This window comes from Musa acuminata, chromosome BXJ1-9, assembly GCF_036884655.1.
Source record: "Musa acuminata AAA Group cultivar baxijiao chromosome BXJ1-9, Cavendish_Baxijiao_AAA, whole genome shotgun sequence".
NCBI lineage: Eukaryota > Viridiplantae > Streptophyta > Magnoliopsida > Zingiberales > Musaceae > Musa > Musa acuminata.
The window spans coordinates 22,866,688-22,886,009 of NC_088335.1; the positions used below are offsets into that span (position 1 = coordinate 22,866,688).

General features: G+C 41.8%; 1 protein-coding gene across 1 annotated transcript; it reads right to left on the bottom strand.

Annotated features, from left to right (window-relative positions):
- Positions 1-920: 920 nt before the first annotated feature.
- On the bottom strand, positions 921-5,366 carry LOC103998350 (uncharacterized). The gene is made up of 3 exons (XM_065083440.1): positions 5,211-5,366; positions 5,008-5,062; positions 921-1,290 (listed from the first exon to the last, which is right to left on the bottom strand). Exons 1-3 carry the CDS (start codon positions 5,299-5,301, stop codon positions 1,131-1,133), a joined length of 306 nt encoding a protein of 101 aa, XP_064939512.1. The 5' UTR covers positions 5,302-5,366; the 3' UTR covers positions 921-1,130.
- Between the last annotated feature and the right edge of the window lie 13,956 nt (positions 5,367-19,322).

Sequence of the window (19,322 nt, forward strand, 5' to 3'; positions counted from 1 at the left end):
ACAAATTGAATAACCTTGAAAAATATAAAAAAAATCTCTAAAAAAAAAAAACTCATACATGTCCGTCTGGGTGCCATTTAATAAGATATTAAAATTTTCATGAGATTCTAACCACTCCTTATATCAGTTATATTATTTTTTAAATGACCCTACAAAAAGTTGGTTTTTGGACCAATTTTATTCATTTACACTTTTTTGAATACTATAATTTTTTTAATTTTTAATTTTATCAAAATATGATGCTTAATTGAAATATTTTTTGACATCTGAGAATCTAAATAGGTATGATACGTATTCTGAAAATTTGGTCCAAAAGATCAATGCCCTGAGCTACTAACACTTTTTAAATCAAAGAAAGAAATAATTAGTGTTATATTTTATATATTTTATTATTTTTATTAATATAAATTAATATATTAGTAAATTATTTAATATAATTTATTTTGAACTGATCGAAGTTTTAGGTTAGTTGAACCAATTCAATTATATGAATTGATTTATCAAAGATGTGGAGAGAGAAGTTACGATGTTTAAGAGAAAAAAGATAAAAAAAGAGAGCGCTGTGCAAAACTTTGTCAAAACTAAGAGATTTGTCTTTTGAAAAATTTGTCCATTAAAATTTATATTCAAAAAATTTTCGCTAAATTATTATTGTATTATGATTTGTGGATTTGTTAATTAAAAGATTGAATCCAGAATGTAATGTACTGTATATTTTTCCTTTGTGGTGTATCGATGCAGCTAATTCACATCACTTGCAGGCTGCTTCGTTGTTTCACAAAACTTCAAACAGGAATAGTTGTGAATAGCTGCATGATTCTTGGAATAATGGTCAACATAACAGCTATTGACAAATTGACTTGCTAATCAGTCAACTTCAGTGATTCCTGGAATAAAATTGTCAGACATTCTTCATCTCATGGCTGATAAATTTTTCATCCATCCCAATAAAAAAGCTCTCTGTTACAAAATCATTAACTACAAGCTAATAGTAATTATTCAGACCCATGAATCATGCTGTTGAAACAAATACTGCATGGGTATCATCACAGTCCATAACCTTCTATGGATTTGCATGGGTGGAAGCCCCGTACATTGGACCAACAATAATAAACAAATCTAAACTAATTTTAGTCATACAAAGACTTGGCAGAATGAATCCTCAGCATCTTACTTTTGTTCCTCGATTGTTTTTCCTCTCCCTTCTCACTGTTGGCAATAGCTTTGGCTATAAGTTTTAGCTTCCGGATGTTCTTGGATCTCTTTACTGGTATTGCTTTCTTGATCTTTCTGTTTCCAGCATGAATAGACAAAACAGTAGTCACAAATGAAATTAATTTTGTTGGTAGAAACTTGAATCTTAAAGCAACTAAAAGCTAGGAACATTTTCTGTAGAATGTAAAAGATCATGAACAAAACAGCAAGGACGGTATTCCTTTTAACTATACATTTCATGGAAGGGAAAAAAGAGAGAAATATCTACATCAATGTACCATCAACAGTATAACAAAAAAAATAAAACAAACAAAAACCATCCCTCAACAGGTGATCTAGAAAGTATGTATAGCTACTTGAACTCCTTTTGTAACTAGAAGAGGATATGATTACTTTGTTCATCTTTAGCTCCTGTTTTTGATCAATGCAACAACATATTGTACTACTAGTTTCCTGTAAGCACTTCAACTCCACAGTTGGCAATGTAGGGAAGAGACTCGCAGCAGGGCATTCTGCTTCCTATGTTTCATCAATAATTTTTTCAGTTTTTATTTTATAAGTTTTATGCTGAGGAAGACTACTAATAACAACAAAAAACAAACCTTGCTTCTCCTATTTATATTTGGATAAATTATGGAACTTCCCAAATCAGCCTCAGTTTCCAAATTTTGAAGCTACTTCAAAGAAAAGAACCAAATATTATCATTTGCCAACTGGTGGTTGACAATAAACAGATAGACAACTCAACGTATAGATTTAATTTTAAATTTAATTTTTAATCTAATTTGAAAAACAGAATAACAAAGAAGAAAAATAAAATGAAAACAAATAATTGGTTTGCCCTCTTAAGCCCCATCAACCACCAAAGCTAGGTACTACCATACAAGGACAACAACTAAGTTTCATCTATAAAGAAAGCAGAAAATGTTAGCTTCTGCTTAAAGCAGTGTATCAAGAATCATTTGACCCTATATCTACTATGGAGCCTTTTGAACCAAATTTTTTCACCCAAAAGATACAAATGGCTGGTCTTGCCCTAGAAAGCATTCTTATTTTCCAAGACAGTTCCTACTTCTAACAAATGGCGGGTCTCGCCCTAGAAAGCGTTCTTATTTTCCAAGACTGTTCCTACCTCTAACGGTAAAATTTTGGCAATCAAAGATGATCATTTTCTTCATGTATATAATCACAGAGAACTATTCCAAAGAATCTATTAATGTAGAAGAACAAGTTCAATCTAGTTTTCCTCTTTGCTTTTTAGAAAATATGGTGACCAAAATTTTGCTTTGCCACCTAAATGTGTCCCATTTTATTAGCTATTGACTGGGAATATATAAAGCCATTTTTTTCCTATAGCTAATATTAATGTACTACCCTATTTCTTTTGTATGATGGAAGTATCAATATATTTTTTTCCGTTCATATGCACAAAAGGAATCCAAACAAGTGAAGTGACGGAGTGCCTGAGAGCTCGCCTAGGTGCCCAAGCGAGGTGAGGCGAGGCCCGAGCGTCCAATAGGTGGGCTGGGCAAGCAAGTTCAACCAAGTGCGGCCTAGGCACTCACCTAGGCCCAAGTGCTGGGTGGGCCAAGCACCTGCCTGATTCAACTTAGGCTGAGTCAAGCTCGAGTCCAACCAATTGGGTTCTCTAATTCAATTGAACCAGATAGACTCACTCTCAACCCCACAAACCCAACCCCCCCACGTGTCCGTGCCGTAAATGCAGCAATGACAAAACAGGCTCTCTTTCTCCCAACAACAATGGTGTTTCCTTGACGAATGACGACAGTGTCTTCGGTGTTTCCTCTAGCAACGACATTTTTCTTAATGAAGGATGGTTGTTGCGTCTTCCTCCATCAGTGACTGTTGGTAACAACTCTCTTTCTCCTCCTCTTCCTCCTTCACGATTGCACATTCCATTCTCCTCCCTCACTCGTTCATTGCAGCCCCCCTTCGCTGATCCCGACTCCATCTTCCCCTCCATCTTCCACCTTTTGTCGTAGCTTCCCCCCTTCCCCCACACCATCCTCCCCCTCCTCTTCCCTCCTCCCTCTTCCCCCTTTCGTCATGGATCCCTCCCTTCCCTAACACCATCCTCCCCTTCCATCCCTATTCCCCTCCATCTTCCCCCTTTCATCGTAGCTTCTCCCCTTCCCCAACACCATCTTCCCCCTCCTCTTCCCTCCTCCCTCTTCCCCCTTTCATCATAGCTCCCTCCCTTCCCTGACACCATCCTCCCCCTCCATCCCTCTTCCCCTCCATCTTCCCATTTCGTCATAGCTTCCCCCCTTCCCCGACACCATCCTCCACCTCCCTTCTCTTCCCTCCTCCTACTTCCCTCTTTCATCACAGCTCCCTCCCTTCCCCGACACCATCGTCCCCCTCCCTTCTTCTTCATCCCTCTTCCCAGGTTCGTTGCAGCTCCTCCCCCATCCTGAACACCATCCTCCCCCTACAGGACCACAACCCCCCTCCCCCTCTTGGACCACAACTCCTCCTTCCCTCCTCCATTGCAGCCATGGCCCGCGCGCATCCCCCCTCCTCTCTCTCTCTTCCTAGCATGCTCTTTTGAATAATGTTAATTTTGATGTTAATCTTCTTTATTTTTGTTATTTTATTATTATGTTTGGACAATTTAGCACTTTAATATTTTGTAGATAGTTAAATGAATCTACATTGATAGTGATAATTTGAATATGAAATTATATGGAACTTATATTTTGTCATAATTTTATTTTAATGATTGAATTTCTTCTTAATTATATTTTTTTATCATGGAACCTTGGTACCTTTTAACGCCTAGCACCTTTGACAACACTGATCCAAGCAATGCTGCAGTTTTGGTAATTGCACAATTATGAGGATTATACTATCATAGTTTCTACATATAACGTGTGACAACACTTCAAGATTATTTTTTTTCACTTGTGATGTCTGGAAGGAAGGTTTCAGAAAACAGAAAACCAAGTAATCAGATTCCATTTTCCATATCATAAATTGATACCAATAAAATATGCATATGACGTTCTATGCACCAATCAGAAACTAAATATGTGAGAAATTATACATTTGGTTTAAATTTCTCATTGTAAATATCTTTACACAATATTGGCCAGATAAACCTAAAATTTGAAACAGACACTAAAAGTATAAGTCGACATGGTCAAGCAAAAGACAAGGTACTTGACTAAGACTTCTCCACATAATGTTCCCATTTGTTCCTTTTGCCTTGCCATATGACGTACTTGATTGTCTTCAAATCTGACTCACACATGCGCTTCCCTCAATACTGGTCTTCAGTGGGTTCTACTAATTAGGCATTGCATTACTATCACTTTTGCAGAAGATCTTATATCACTTCAGCCAGTAGCTAACTACAGCTGAATAGAGTGAAAGATGTACTAAATCCAGTTTATGCTCAACAGTGTCAAAAAATAACGTGTGTAACAATGAATCAGAATGACCACGAATAGAAACTGAAAGAATAACAAAAATTAACCATTTAAAGTTGTTGACAAAATTTATCTTAGATAACAATGACACCTCTCATACACTTAAATTTCTGTGAGCCATTTTCATTTTGTTTGCTCCCTTTACTTCTCTATGTAGTATTCATAAATAATATCTTAAGCTGCTTTACTAATACACTGTTCAAAAGTGAAAAAAAACATGAAACTGGCGCAATTTCATCCCCAAGCACACCATAGGATCATACCTTATACGAACATCCATATTTGATCAATTGAAACAACACGAAAACAAGTTTCTTTAAGTCAGGTGATCAAAGCTAACCTATTGATGGCACCAAGAGCTGGATTTGACGGGTTTCCATCCGACGTATCCATCACTGTAATCATCGAGAGAGAGAGAGAGAGAGAGAGAGAGAGAGAGAGAGAGAGAGGTAAGTTTAAACAAATCTCAGGATTGGAGCGTAACCAATAATCAACTGAAAGAAGAATAACGATCACGCGAACAGTGACGTTGAGGAACATCACCTACGGCCTCCGTGGAGGCATCTATCGGCACGGCGCCGTCCTTCTTCGGGTTACTCTTGTTCTTCGTTTTGTTGTTCCGGTTCTTCGCCATGACCGTAAAGATCCGCTTCTAGGGTTTCGCTCTCCGCGCAACGCCAACTCGAAGACCGGCGAAGGAAGTATGGCACTAATAGGAAGCCCATGAGGCCCAAAATATAATAACGGATGTGTTTTCTGAAACAAACAAAAAACCAAAACGTGAAAACATTTCCGTTGTTTCTGAAAAATAAGCAATCAAATTCAGTAGTAGAGAAACACTTGGAATTTCCAGTTCAAACCAATATAAGTTTGAAATCCGCTTAGATAGGTTAAAACCTTTTGTGATCAACTTCTAATCTCAAATTTATTTACCGATAATTTGAAATCTTATCTGACAAATTGTTTGCTTAGTGCCACTATAAAACACTCATTTGGTAACCTCATTTCACAATTTTTTTTTTAAAAAGAAAAAAATAAAATTTATATGAAAGAAACATATGTTGTTTCTTTTTTAACTATCAAATCCATATTGCTTATTACTTAGACTTTTGATAATCGTTTTTAAATCATATGACCAACAAAAAGAATTAGATAGATTTTTATTAAAAATAAATAAATTTATTTAATTTTTCATTAATTTTATCTTCTGTCTCCTCATAAGTTGGCATGGTGTTTTAGATTATATTATATATAGTTTTATTTATTTCGTTGGGAGAGAGAATATCTCGAAATGAAAAGAGATGTTTTAGATATTAACAATCGAAGAATATATTACAAAGTCAAAACACCAGATTAACGCCATTCGATACTCCAATTCGGTCCTACATCGATTAACTTCTTATATCAAATTTATTTATCGATAATATCATTTAACACTCTAATTAGTCAAATAAAAGGAGTATATGTAGTTTCCTTTAGAGCTAAATCTATATTGGTTATTACTATCCTTTTGATAATTGGCTTTAAATCATATGATTGACAAAGAGAATTAGATAGAAGTTTATTAAAAAAATTATTCAATTTTTCATTAAATTTAGCTTCCGTCTGATCTTGTGTGTTTCGACATGGGTTTTAGATTATATTATATATAGCTCTATTTATTTTGTTAGGTAGGAGAAAGAAGATCTTAAAATCAAAATAGAATTTTTATATATTAACAACCAAAAAATATATCAAAAAGTTAAAATATAATATTAATATCATTTGACACTTCTTCTTTTTAACACTTAATTTGTATGGGGTTTGGATTCGATTGATCCATAGATCGAGTACCACCTTTAGAATGAAATTTTAGCATAGGAAAGAGATATCACTAGAAAATAAATATAAAACTAAAATAAAATATTCTCTATTGGTTATAAAGTCAAAGTAACTAAGCAATGGAACAAAAACGGGATAAAAGACTTAAAGAGTGAGTTGTCTTTGGATACCATTTTGGTGCTCTCAACAAGTTGAAGATTGCTACCAATTTCGAGCCTCTCCTTCTCTCTTATTGCTTAACATCCTCTTAAGGTTCAAACAGCTGGCAGCAGGGTTTTAGAAATTCTTATAATAGCTAGATAAAGTTACGATGAGGGACTTCAGCTGTTACAACTTGAGGAATAGCTCGTGAGCAAAACTCGAGAAAAATCTCTATAGTAAGGTACGCTAGTTATAGGTTCTTTGTCACTTAAGAAAAATATTTTTGCTTATTATTATTATTTAATATTTTATTATTTTATATTGTTTGTTGCATGAATATATTATGATGTCTATATATCTGTGCAATGGGAATCAGATCGTGATGATATTATGATAATGAGACCGATTCGCTTTTAAACACAGATCATAAATAATCTCGGTCATAGGTTACACGAGAGAGATATCGAGATAACTGGATAGATTGGTGTGCTGTATACCCGTCTATATGATGGATGTAACTGGTCTCATAGCTTCTCGTGTGGGGACACTCGAGATACATTGCAGGTACTCATTGGAGAATGAGTTCATTGATTGATCCGCTCACATAATGTTAAATGGTTGATGATACCTCATTGCCAAACAGCAATTCTGTCATCCCAGTGGTGTATCTGGTCCTTAGACTTGAGATATAAAAGATGTCTAGTATGAGTACTCCACTATTTGATACCAAACTTATAGTTCTGGAGGTTCCAAATCTAGCTTTGTTAGGATCAAGAGCACTAAGAGGGGAGGGTGAATTAGTGCAGCAGAAATCTTTCGACGATAAAAAAGCGTTCGAACGATAAAAACGATTTAAGTGTGAAAGCCGATTCTAAGATTACTTTAACTTAAGATCAAGCGAGATGACGTTAAAGTCAATCTATGAAGGCAGTTTGCAGTTATGATGAAAACCAGAATATAAGCGCAAACTGAAATATGACGTTCGTACGAAGAAACTGATTTACGTCTAAATGCTGACTCGTAAATCACTTGATTAGGTGAGATACAGCTTAAGCAAGGATATAAAGGTAGTTTGCAGTTAAGATAGAAATCAAAATGTAAACGTAAACTGAAATATGATGATCGTACGAAAAAACAGATTTACGTCTAAACGCTGATTCGGAAAGTGCAAAGCTTGAAACCCGATCGTATATGCACAGAAAGCAGTAAGCTTTAGAGGAGGTTTGCAGTAAAAATAATATGCTCAAAGTAAATGCAAACCGAGATTTAGAGTGGTTCGGTCAATCTTGACCTACTCCACTTTTGGCTTCGTCCACCGACGAGGTCACCGACGTCAACTAGAGGCCTTCCTTCAATAGGCGAAGGCCAACCACCCTTTTACAGTTTCACTCCTTTTGACGGGCTTAGGAGACAACCCTTACAGAATTTTCTCTCCTCTCTTTACAGCTCAGAACTTAGAAGAAAAGAAGGAGAAGAACTTTTGGCCTTTACAATAATTTTGAGCTCTAAAAATCACAGAACAAGATCAAGATTTCGGTGTGTATTCTGTGCCATTTCAATGCCGAATGGGTGGGGTATTTCTAGGCCCCAACCCAGTTCAAATTTGGAGCTCAAAATTGTTAATTCCCGAAATTCCGGGATCAGGCGGTTGCACCTCCTGACTGGAGTGGTTGCACCGCTTGGTAGAGCTCGAAGACTGAGCCTTTGGGCGGTGCCACCTCCTGTCATGGGCGGTTGCACCTCTTGCCAGAGCTCGAAGACTGAGCTCAGGCGGTGCAACCTCCTGACTGAGGCGGTTGCACCGCTCAGCCAGTGCTCGGAGACCGAGCCCAAGCAGTGCCACCTCTTGTCAGGGGAGGTTGCACCGCCCAATCTCACTCGGAGATTGAGCCCAGGCGGTGCCACGGCCTGGCTGGAGCGGTTGCACCTCCAAGTCTCGCTCGGAGACTGAGCCCAGGCGGTGCAACCTCCTGCCTTGGGCGGTTCAACCGCCTGGCAGAAATCAGGGTCCGAATGGGTTGATCCATTCGGCCCAATTTGGATTTTTCAAGGGCCCAATTGCCCCAAGATTAAGTTAATGGGATCACCTCCTATTTCCAACTTAATCATTGTGCTAACTACGATATTCCCTAAGACATTTACTGCAACTTGCTCCGGTGCGTCAATCGCTTCTTCCGGCGAGCTTCCGACGAACTTTCGTCGATCATCCGATCCGATGAACCCTCGGTGATGCTCCTACAGACTTCCGGCAAACTCCTGGACTTGCGATGATCCACTTGGCTAGTTCCGACAAGCTTCTTTGGCAAGCTCATGGACTTCTCGGATTTGTTCCCGCACAACCTCTGATGACTGTCCGAACTTCCGTCGAACTCTCGAACTCCCAACGTGATCATTGTCTTGACTCCGACGCAACTCTTGCTGCATGTCTTTCTTCCATCGTAGTTAATCCTGCACACTTAAAACAAAACTTCGATCGAGACAAATAATCCTAAGCAATTAACCAAGTTGTCCGGCATGTCATTGGTCCCTCGACGCTTCGTCCGATTTTTCGGCGCATCGTCCTTTCCTGCAGCCTATTGCCCAATCGGCCAGTTGACTCCGCAACTCCGATATCCTTGGCACAATACCTGCTCTTCTTGGCCCGATGCCCGAGTCCACGGCCTGAAGCCTTCTGTCGATACATCGACCGATCCACCAGCCCGACGACCAATCTTGTGACATGTTCCTCCGGCACAACATGATTTTTCTGCTTTAATTGTCTCATCCTGATCGAAGCATCCTGCGTCACTCAAAACGTAGATTAAATCATAAACATATATCAAGTGGTTTCATCATCAAAATACGCAACAATCTCCCCCTTTTTGATGATGACAACTACTTGATGACGGAGTTAACCTTAACTCCCGTAGTTTAAACAAACTCCCCCTATCAATATGTCATATTGATAGAATCTTGAATTAAAATTGAATTCAAGTCATTGCAATATTCATCATGAATACTTGCAACACGTCATCATGAACTTATGCATAAACTTATGCATAACATGTCATGTCATCAACATACTTCTCCCCCTTTGTCATCAACAAAAAGGAGAAGTACCACAATCAAGTGTTTGTGATATTGGTTCAACTCATTGCATGAAAAACATAATATCAAGTTTTATCATCATGCAAGTTTGCTATTAACAAATATCTGTTGGGAAATCATTGGGGGGCGACATCATATGCGCAGCGGAAGAACAAGAAAACAAAATCCCCGATTCCCAAAAAGATGTTCGTCGTCGTGCGAAGATTGGTGCGCAAAAAATCCGCAAAACACAAAACTGCGTATAGAGATTGTGTTACCTAGGGAGATCGTATATCCCTGTTTCCTTGCAGATCCTTAGGAGAGGGTGAAGGAGGTCAAGCGTCCTCCTCTCTAGCGGTGATCCACATAGTGTTGGGAAATCATAGGGGGGGGCGACATCATATGCGCAGCGGAAGAACAAGAAAAACAAAAATCCCCGATTCCCAAAAAGATGTTCGTCGTCGTGCGAAGATTGGTGCGCAAAATCCGCAAAACACAAAACTGCGTATAGAGATTGTGTTACCTAGGGAGATCGTATATCCCTGTTTCCTTGCAGATCCTTAGGAGAGGGTGAAGGAGGTCAAGCGTCCTCCTCTCTAGCGGTGATCCACACAGCAGGGTTGCGACGACGCTCCTCAAAACTCCAGGCCTACTCTGAGGTGGAGAGGGAGAGGAGAATAGGAAGGGCAAGCAAAGACTCTAGCCTATGAGGCTGTGAATCCCTCCTATTTATAGAGATCCCGTGTCAAAACCCTAATGGGTCCTTTCCCTAGTGGGTATTGGATCTGCATCCAATAAGACAAGGGCTCCGTCGGATATCTCATATCCGAACCTCTACTCATCGCAATGCCTACCATATGTGTGTGACCCTCTAGGCCCAATATCGAGCTGGCCGTGAGTCATACCTGTCAGAACTCCTTCTAACTAAGTGAATTATTATCTCTGTAATAATTCACTCGACTCATCGACTACGGAAGTACTAGGCCACTACGCCGTAGTCCCCAGACGATACAGGGGAATCCAATCCATTGGACCTGTCTGTCCTCAGTTACCATGTACCTATAGTCCCTCATCCATCTAATATCCCAGAGACCGTATATTGAGCATGGTGCTGTCAGACCCATACGGTTTCTACTCGAGTCTCGCTCTAATCGGATTCTCCCGGAGAACTCTTTCTCTCTCAACCCGAATGACCCTGGCCAGGGATTTGTCTGAGCAAGAACACATGGGATATTCCTCTCATGATACCGAGAGTGGATGATCCTCTATCGACACTCAATAGCCCTCGTAAGGTCGACTACCACTCCCAATGACCAGCTGTACTAGATCTGGGAACAGCCAAACCTATAAGTCTGGTATCAAAGAGTGGAGCACTCATACAGGACATCCTTGGTGTCTCAAGTCTAAGAACCAGATACACCACTAGGACTACGGAATCGTTGTCTGACAATAAGGCATCATCAACCATCCAGCATTCCGTAAGCGGATCAATCAGTGAACTCATTCTCCAATGAGCACCTGTACTGTATCCCTAGTGTCCCTACACGAGCAGCTATGAGACCAGCTGCATCCATCATATGGACGGGTATACAGCACACCAGTCTATCCGGTTATCACGATGTCCCTCTCGAGTAACCTATGGCCGGGATTATTTAGGATATGTGTTTAAAGGTGAATCGATCTCATTATCGTGATCTCATCACGATCCGATTCCCATTGCACAAATCCAAGGACATCACAATATATATGCATTTATGCAATAGTTATAAAGTGATATACGCCAAAATATAATAAGCAAAAAGATTCTGTATCAAGTCACACATGCCATCACTCACGTGATTGGCTTGCTGGGCACTTATGACTAGCACATAGCAGGGTTGCGACGACGCTCCTCAAAACTCCAGGCCTACTCTGAGGTGGAGAAAGAGAGGAGAATAGGAAAAGCAAGCAAAGACTCTAGCCTATGAGGCTGTGAATCCCTCCTATTTATAGAGATCCCGTGTCAAACCCTAATGGGTCCTTCTCTAGTGGGTATTGGATCTGCATCCAATAAGACAAGGGCTCCGTCGGATATCTCATATCCGAACCTCTACTCATCGCAATGCCTACCATATGTGTGTGACCCTCTAGGCCCAATATCGAGCTGGCCGTGAGTCATACCTGTCAGAACTCCTTCTAACTCAGTGAATTATTATCTCTGTAATAATTCACTCGACTCATCGACTACGGACGTACTAGGCCACTACGCCGTAGTCCCCAGACGATACAGGAGAATCCAATCCATTGGACCTGTCTGTCCTTAGTTACCATGTACCTATAGTCCCTCATCCATCTAATATCCCAGAGACCGTATATCGAGCATGGTGTTGTCAGACCCATACGGTTTCTACTCGAGTCTCGCTCTAATCGGATTCTCCCGGAGAACTCTTTCTCTCTCAACCCGAATGACCCTGGCCAGGGATTTGTCTGAGCAAAAACACATAGGATATTCCTCTCATGACGCCGAGAGTGGATGATCCTCTATTGACACTCAATAGCCCTCGTAAGGTCGACTACCACTCCCAATGACCAGCTGTACTAGATCTGGGGACAGCCAAACCTATAAGTCTGGTATCAAAGAGTGGAGCACTCATACAGGACATCCTTGGTGTCTCAAGTCTAAGGACCAGATACACCACTAGGACTACGGAATCGCTGTCTGACAATAAGGCATCATCAACCATCCAGCATTCAGTAAGCGGATCAATCAGTGAACTCATTCTCCAATGAGCACCTGTACTGTATCCCTAGTGTCCCTACACGAGCAGCTATGAGACCAGCTGCATCCATCATATGGATGGGTATACAGCACACCAGTCTATCCGGTTATCACGATGTCCCTCTCGAGTAACCTATGACCGGGATTATTTATGATATGTGTTTAAAGGTGAATCGATCTCATTATCGTGATCTCATCACGATCCGATTCCCATTGCACAAATCCAAGGACATCACAATATATATATGCATTTATGCAATAGTTATAAAGTGATATACGCCAAAATATAATAAGCAAAAAGATTCTGTATCAAGTTACACGTGCCATCACTCACGTGATTGGCTTGCTGGGCACTTATGACTAGCAATCTCCCACTTGACCTAAAGCCATTCACCTATGTGTCTGATCCCCATCAGACTCCTGTGACGCTCATAGACAATCTGAGACAACGGCTTTGTCAGTGGATCTGCAATGTTATCTTCGGATGGAACTCTTTCCACTACTACATCTCCTCGGGTTACGATCTCTCTTATAAGCTGGAACCTCTTCAGAACACTTCTGATGAGACCCGGGTTCCCTTATTTGAGTAATCACCCCATAGTTGTCACAATATAAGGAAGTCCACTTGTCGCTATCTGTATCGACTCCCAAATCTGTGATGAACTTCTTCACCCAGACTCCCTCCTTTGCTGCATCTAATGCGGCAATGTACTCCGCCTCTGTGGTCGAGTCAGCAGTGGTATCTTGCTTGGAACTCTTCCAGCACACTGCTCCTCCATTCAAGGTGTACACATACCCTGAATTCGACTTGCTATCATCGACATCATACTAAAAACTTGAGTCAGTGTAGCCTTAAACCTTAAGGCTATTACCTCCATATACTATTAAAAGATCCTTAGTCCTTCTCAAGTACTTAAGGATACACTTTACTACTTTCCAGTGCTCCAAGCCTGGATCCGCCTGATACCTGCTCGTGACACTCAGAGCATGCGCTATATCAGGCCTAGTACATAGCATGGCATACATGATAGACCCTATTGCTGAGGCATAAGGTATCATATTCATGTTTGCCCTTTGGAATTTTCCATGCCAAACCTTTTGACAATGGTTTCTATGTACCTAGACTGGGATAAGCCAAGCATCCTCTTGGATCTATCTCTATAGATTCTAATCCTCAAGATATAGGATGCTTCCCCTAAGTCTTTTATGGAGAAGTGTCTAGATAACCAAGTCTTTACTGTGGATTGCATTCCTACATCATTCCCAATGATGAGGATGTCATCCACATATAACACCAAAAAGGTGATAGCGCTCCCACTTACCTTTCTGTATACACAAGCCTCATCTTCGTTCTTAACGAAGTCATAAGATCTGATTGACTCATCAAATCTTATGTTCCAACTTCGGGAAGCTTGCTTTAGTCCATAAATGGATCTAAGCAACCTACACACTTTATCTGGGCAGTTCTTGGACACGAATCCCTCAGGTTGCATCATATACACCTCCTCCTCAAGGTTCCCGTTGAGGAATGCGTTTTTCACATCCATCTGCCAGATCTCATAATCATAGTGTGCTGCAATAGCCAATAGAATTCTGATGGATTTTAGCATTGCTACGGGTGAGAAAGTTTCGTCATAGTCAACACCTTGCCTTTGACGATACCCCTTAGCCACTAGCCTTTCTTTATAGGTCTCTACCTTTCCATCTACTCCGATCTTTTTCTTAAAGATCCACTTGCAACCGATGGGTACAATACCTTCGGGTGCATCAACTAGGTTCCAAACCTTATTGGAGTACATAGAATCCATCTCAGAATTCATGGCTTCTTGCCACTTCCCGGAGTCTATACTCATAATAGCCTCCTCGTAGGTCTGAGGATCAATATCCTCAGCATCCTCTCCTCTAATATGTCCCACATATCTCTCAGGAGGATGAGATACTCTATCAGACCTGCGTAAAGTTGAAACTTGTATATTAGGTACCTGAACAGACTCGGGCTGTAGAGTGGTGCTTGAGCTTAGTTCTCTAACTTCGCTCAACTCTATCATTCTCCCACTGTCTCCGCCAAGAATGTGTTCCTTCTCAAGGAACACTGCTCTCTTAGCTACAAAGACCTTTTGGTCCTCGAGATGATAGAAGTAATACCCACAAGTTTCCTTGGGGTATCCCACAAATATGCATCGCTCTATCCTTGATTCTAACTTATCGGGGTTGTGTCTTTTAACGTGGGTAGGGCAGCCCCAAATCTTAACAACCTTAAGATCAGGCTTCTTCCCTTTCCATATCTCATATGGTGTAGACACTACCGACTTAGTTGAAACTCTGTTCAGAAGGTAAGCTACGGTTTCTAGGGCATATCCCTAGAATAAGATGGGTAGGTCAGCGAAACTCATCATGGACCGTACTATATCTAATAGCATACGATTCCTCCTTCCAAAGACACCATTGAGCTGAGGTGTATAAGGAGGTGTCCATTGGGATAATATCCCATGGTCCTTGAGGAACTGAGTAAACTCTGTACTTAAGTACTCACCTCCTCGATCTGATCGAAGAGTTTTGATACTCTTTCCAGTCTGGTTCTCCACCTCATTCTTATACTCTCTGAATTTCTCAAAGGCCTCGGACTTGTACTTCATTAAGTACACATATCCATACCTTGAGAAATCATCAGTAAATGTAATGAAGTAGGAGTAACCTCCAATGGCATTAGTTGACGTGGGTCCACATACATCACTATGTATGAGTTCCAACAACTCAGTGGCTCTCTCTCCAGTTCTACTAAATGGAGATTTGGTCAGTATTCCACGAATGCAAGGCTCACAAGTTGCATATGACATATAGTCGAATGGATCTAGATATCCATCATTTAGCAACTTTTGAATCCTTCTTTCATGGATGTGACCTAGCCTACAATGCCACAGGTATGCACTGTTCAACTCATCTCGTTTCCTTTTGGACACATTTATATTCATGATATGTGGAGTGGTGTCTAACATAAATAAACCATTATGCAATGTTCCTTTCGTGATGATCTTATCATCTAATAATATCGAACAACCATTGTTCTCAAAAACAAATTTATATCCACTATTAAACATGAAATAGAGATAATGTTTTTGATAATAGAAGGAACAAAATAACATGCATCTAATGCAATAAAAGCTCCACTAGGCAGATATAGGGAGACCTCGCCAACAGCTAATATAGCAACTTTTGCTCCATTACCCATCTTGAGGTCCATCTCGCCTCTCTCTAGTCTCCTAGGCCTTACTAGAACCTGCAACGAATTGCATATATGATAAGCACTACCGGTATCCAATACCCATGTGTTATCATAAGAGTCTGACAAATGGAGACTGATCATGAATGTACCTAAAGCTTCATCAAGCTTTTGTTTCGCCCTTTCTGCAAGGTACTCTTTGCAGTTTCTCTTCCAGTGCCCATCTTTACCGCGGTGGAAGCACTGGCCTTTGTCCTTTGTTGGGTCTTTCTTAGCAACCTTTGATTTACCTTGTTTGCCCGTGCCCTTTCCCTTCTTAAGGGACCTTTCTGCTTTCCTTTTCTTTCTGGTCTCACTAGTGTAGAGAACTGGCTTCTCTTTCTTAATAGTACTCTCTGCCTCCCTCAACATATTGAGGAGCTCTGGGAGAGTCACCTCAAGCTTGTTCATATTAAAATTCATTATGAACTGTGAAAAGGAATATGGTAGGGACTGAAGCACAATGTCCACACATAAGTTTTCCTCTAGGACCATTCCTAGACCTGTGAGTTTCTCTATCCACTCAATCATCTTTAGGACATGGTTCTGAACCGGTGTCCCCTTAGTCATCCTAGCGCGGAAAAGGCTCTTAGATATCTCATATCGTTGAGTCCTTCCCTGTTCCTCAAACAATTTGCGGACATGTAGGAGAATGGATCTGGCATCCATCTTTTCATGTTGTCTCTGTAACTCTGGAGTCATAGAGCCTAACATATAGCACTGAGCAAGAGTGGAGTCATCAATGTACTTCACGTAGCGAGCGATCTCATCCTCGCTTGCCCCTTCTTCGGGCGTAGGCATCACTGTATCAAGGACGTACACGATTTTCTCCGCTGTGAGAACAATTCTCAAGTTACGGAGCCAATCCGTATAATTTGGACCAGTGAGGCGGTTGACATCAAGTATGCCACGTAAGGGATTTGAAAGCGACATTTTCTGAAAATAAAGATGTAGCAGAAATGAATAACATGCAGATTTTGCAAGAAATAAACTATCAAGATATGGACTTCTATCTTAATATGCTCCCACTATTTTACTAACGAGTCACGCGACACCCTTAGCACGTGAAACGGAAGTCTCCGACAGACTTCTAGTGGGGATTAGGATCCAATCAGTGTCTTAGTGTAACCTCGAGGGACTCGACCAATCACACGAAGCCTAAAAGGTAGGCAACTCTTGCCGATCACAACTCCTTGTGATTCCCGTCCTGTTCGGCCTCCGAATCACCATGGCCTCGAGGGACTCGACCAACCATGATGCTCGGTTAAGTCAACACCTTCGTTACAAGATGAGTCTGATTTGATGATATACCCTCGAGGGACTCGACCAAGCATACCATGCCCTCAGGTCACCGGTGACATCTCTATGTCGTAAGCAAGATAGCGAATCGCGATATAGGTGAGTCTCGAGGGACTCGACCAACTCAACTTACACCGGGAATCGGTTCCTACTCATAACGATGGAAGGCCACGTGGGTCAATCTAATTGCCTCACGTTTACCGACTTAATATTATCGAGAGATGTTTCTATGATTTGGTCTCCTAATATGACATGTCACACATATACATATTTAATATATATCTACATCGCATGCAAATATATATACATATCTAGTATGTGTATAAGCAATCACACCAGATGATCATGGACCACAACCTAATATGATTAGGCCCGAGCCAGTAGGCCTAATCACTCACATCAAGATCTATGTGTGCAACGGTGCATCTCCATGCCCTGTGATCATCCATCTCGTCCTCGTCGGTTTCGTCGACATCTTGATGCATCTCCATGCAACACGATCGTCCGTCTCGTGGGTCCCGCTATCGCATCCACGCTCCCGCTGCGCCTCCTCATGTGATTACAACTTAATCATAGGCACACAGGCCCGACAATAAACGAGAAATATAATGGAGGTTCGCAGACCTCAATAATAATAATCACAAGTACACACATCACACGGTCCATGATCATCCGTCCACACATCAAACATCACATGTATAAATTATCATCATCATGTAGGACTACTAGATAATAATAAAAATAATAATCAACTAAACCTTTTAATTAATTAATATTTTTCTGAAATCAGGGACATGTAGGGAATTTCTCAATTCATAAGGGTATTTTCGTAATTTGGACAAAAGACAGAAACTGGAATTTCTCAAATTCCGAGGGGCAAAACTATCTTTTTTCCAGAAAACCCTAATGCCCTTTCCCCCTTTCGCTGTTGCCGCCGCCGCCACCCTGTCGGCGGCGGCCTGTGCGGCGGGGCGAGGGCACTGCCCTCGCCTGTAGGCGGCACGCCCGCCTGCGGCGATGCCGCTGCGGGTGGGCGCCCCCTTCGGGCGCCGCTGCCTCCGCAGGCGGTGCTGTACCGCCGGGCGGCCGCCCCTGTGGGGGGGGTTTCGCCCGCGGGAGCAGCGGCGGCAGCGTCGCTGCCCTGCGGCGGCAAACGCCGCTGCCCTTCAGCGGCAGGCGCCGCTGCCCTACGACGCCTCTGCCCGTGGGCTGCCAGCCCCGCCGGTAGCAAGCCTGCTGCAAGCAGGCCGCCGGCCGGCTGCTGTAGACGCAGCCCCTGCGCTGCCCGCCTTCGGCTGCGTTGCACGCACGCAGATCGATGGCAGCAACTGTTGCTGCCCTTTCTCGCTTTTGCGTTAACGATTTTGACGTCAATATTCTTCCTAAACACAACACACGCAGTTCAAAACCAATCATTCGTACGAACAACCTGGCTCTGATACCATTGTTGGAAAATCATTGGGGGGCGACATCATATACGCAGCGGAAGAACAAGAAAACAAAATCCCCGATTCCCAAAAAGATGTTCGTCGTCGTGCGAAGATTGGTGCGCAAAAAATCCGCAAAACACAAAACTGCGTATAGAGATTGTGTTACCTAGGGAGATCATATATCCCTGTTTCCTTGCAGATCCTTAGGAGAGGGTGAAGGAGGTCAAGCGTCCTCCTCTCTAGCGGTGATCCACACAACAGGGTTGCGACGACGCTCCTCAAAACTCCAGGCCTACTCTGAGGTGGAGAAAGAGAGGAGAATAGGAAAGGCAAGCAAAGACTCTAGCCTATGAGGCTGTGAATCCCTCCTATTTATAGAGATCCCGTGTCAAACCCTAATGGGTCCTTCCCTAGTGGGTATTGGATCTGCATCCAATAAGACAAGGGCTCCGTCGGATATCTCATATCCGAACCTCTACTCATCGCAATGCCTACCATATGTGTGTGACCCTCTAGGCCCAATATCGAGCTGGCCGTGAGTCATACCTGTCAGAACTCCTTCTAACTCAGTGAATTATTATCTCTGTAATAATTCACTCGACTCATCGACTACGGACGTACTAGGCCACTACGCCGTAGTCCCCAGACGATATAGGGGAATCCAATCCATTGGACCTGTCTGTCCTTAGTTACCATGTACCTATAGTCCCTCATCCATCTAATATCCCAGAGACCGTATATCGAGCATGGTGTTGTCAAACCCATACGGTTTCTACTCGAGTCTCGCTCTAATCGGATTCTCCCGGAGAACTCTTTCTCTCTCAACCCGAATGACCCTGGCCAGGGATTTGTCTGAGCAAGAACACATAGGATATTCCTCT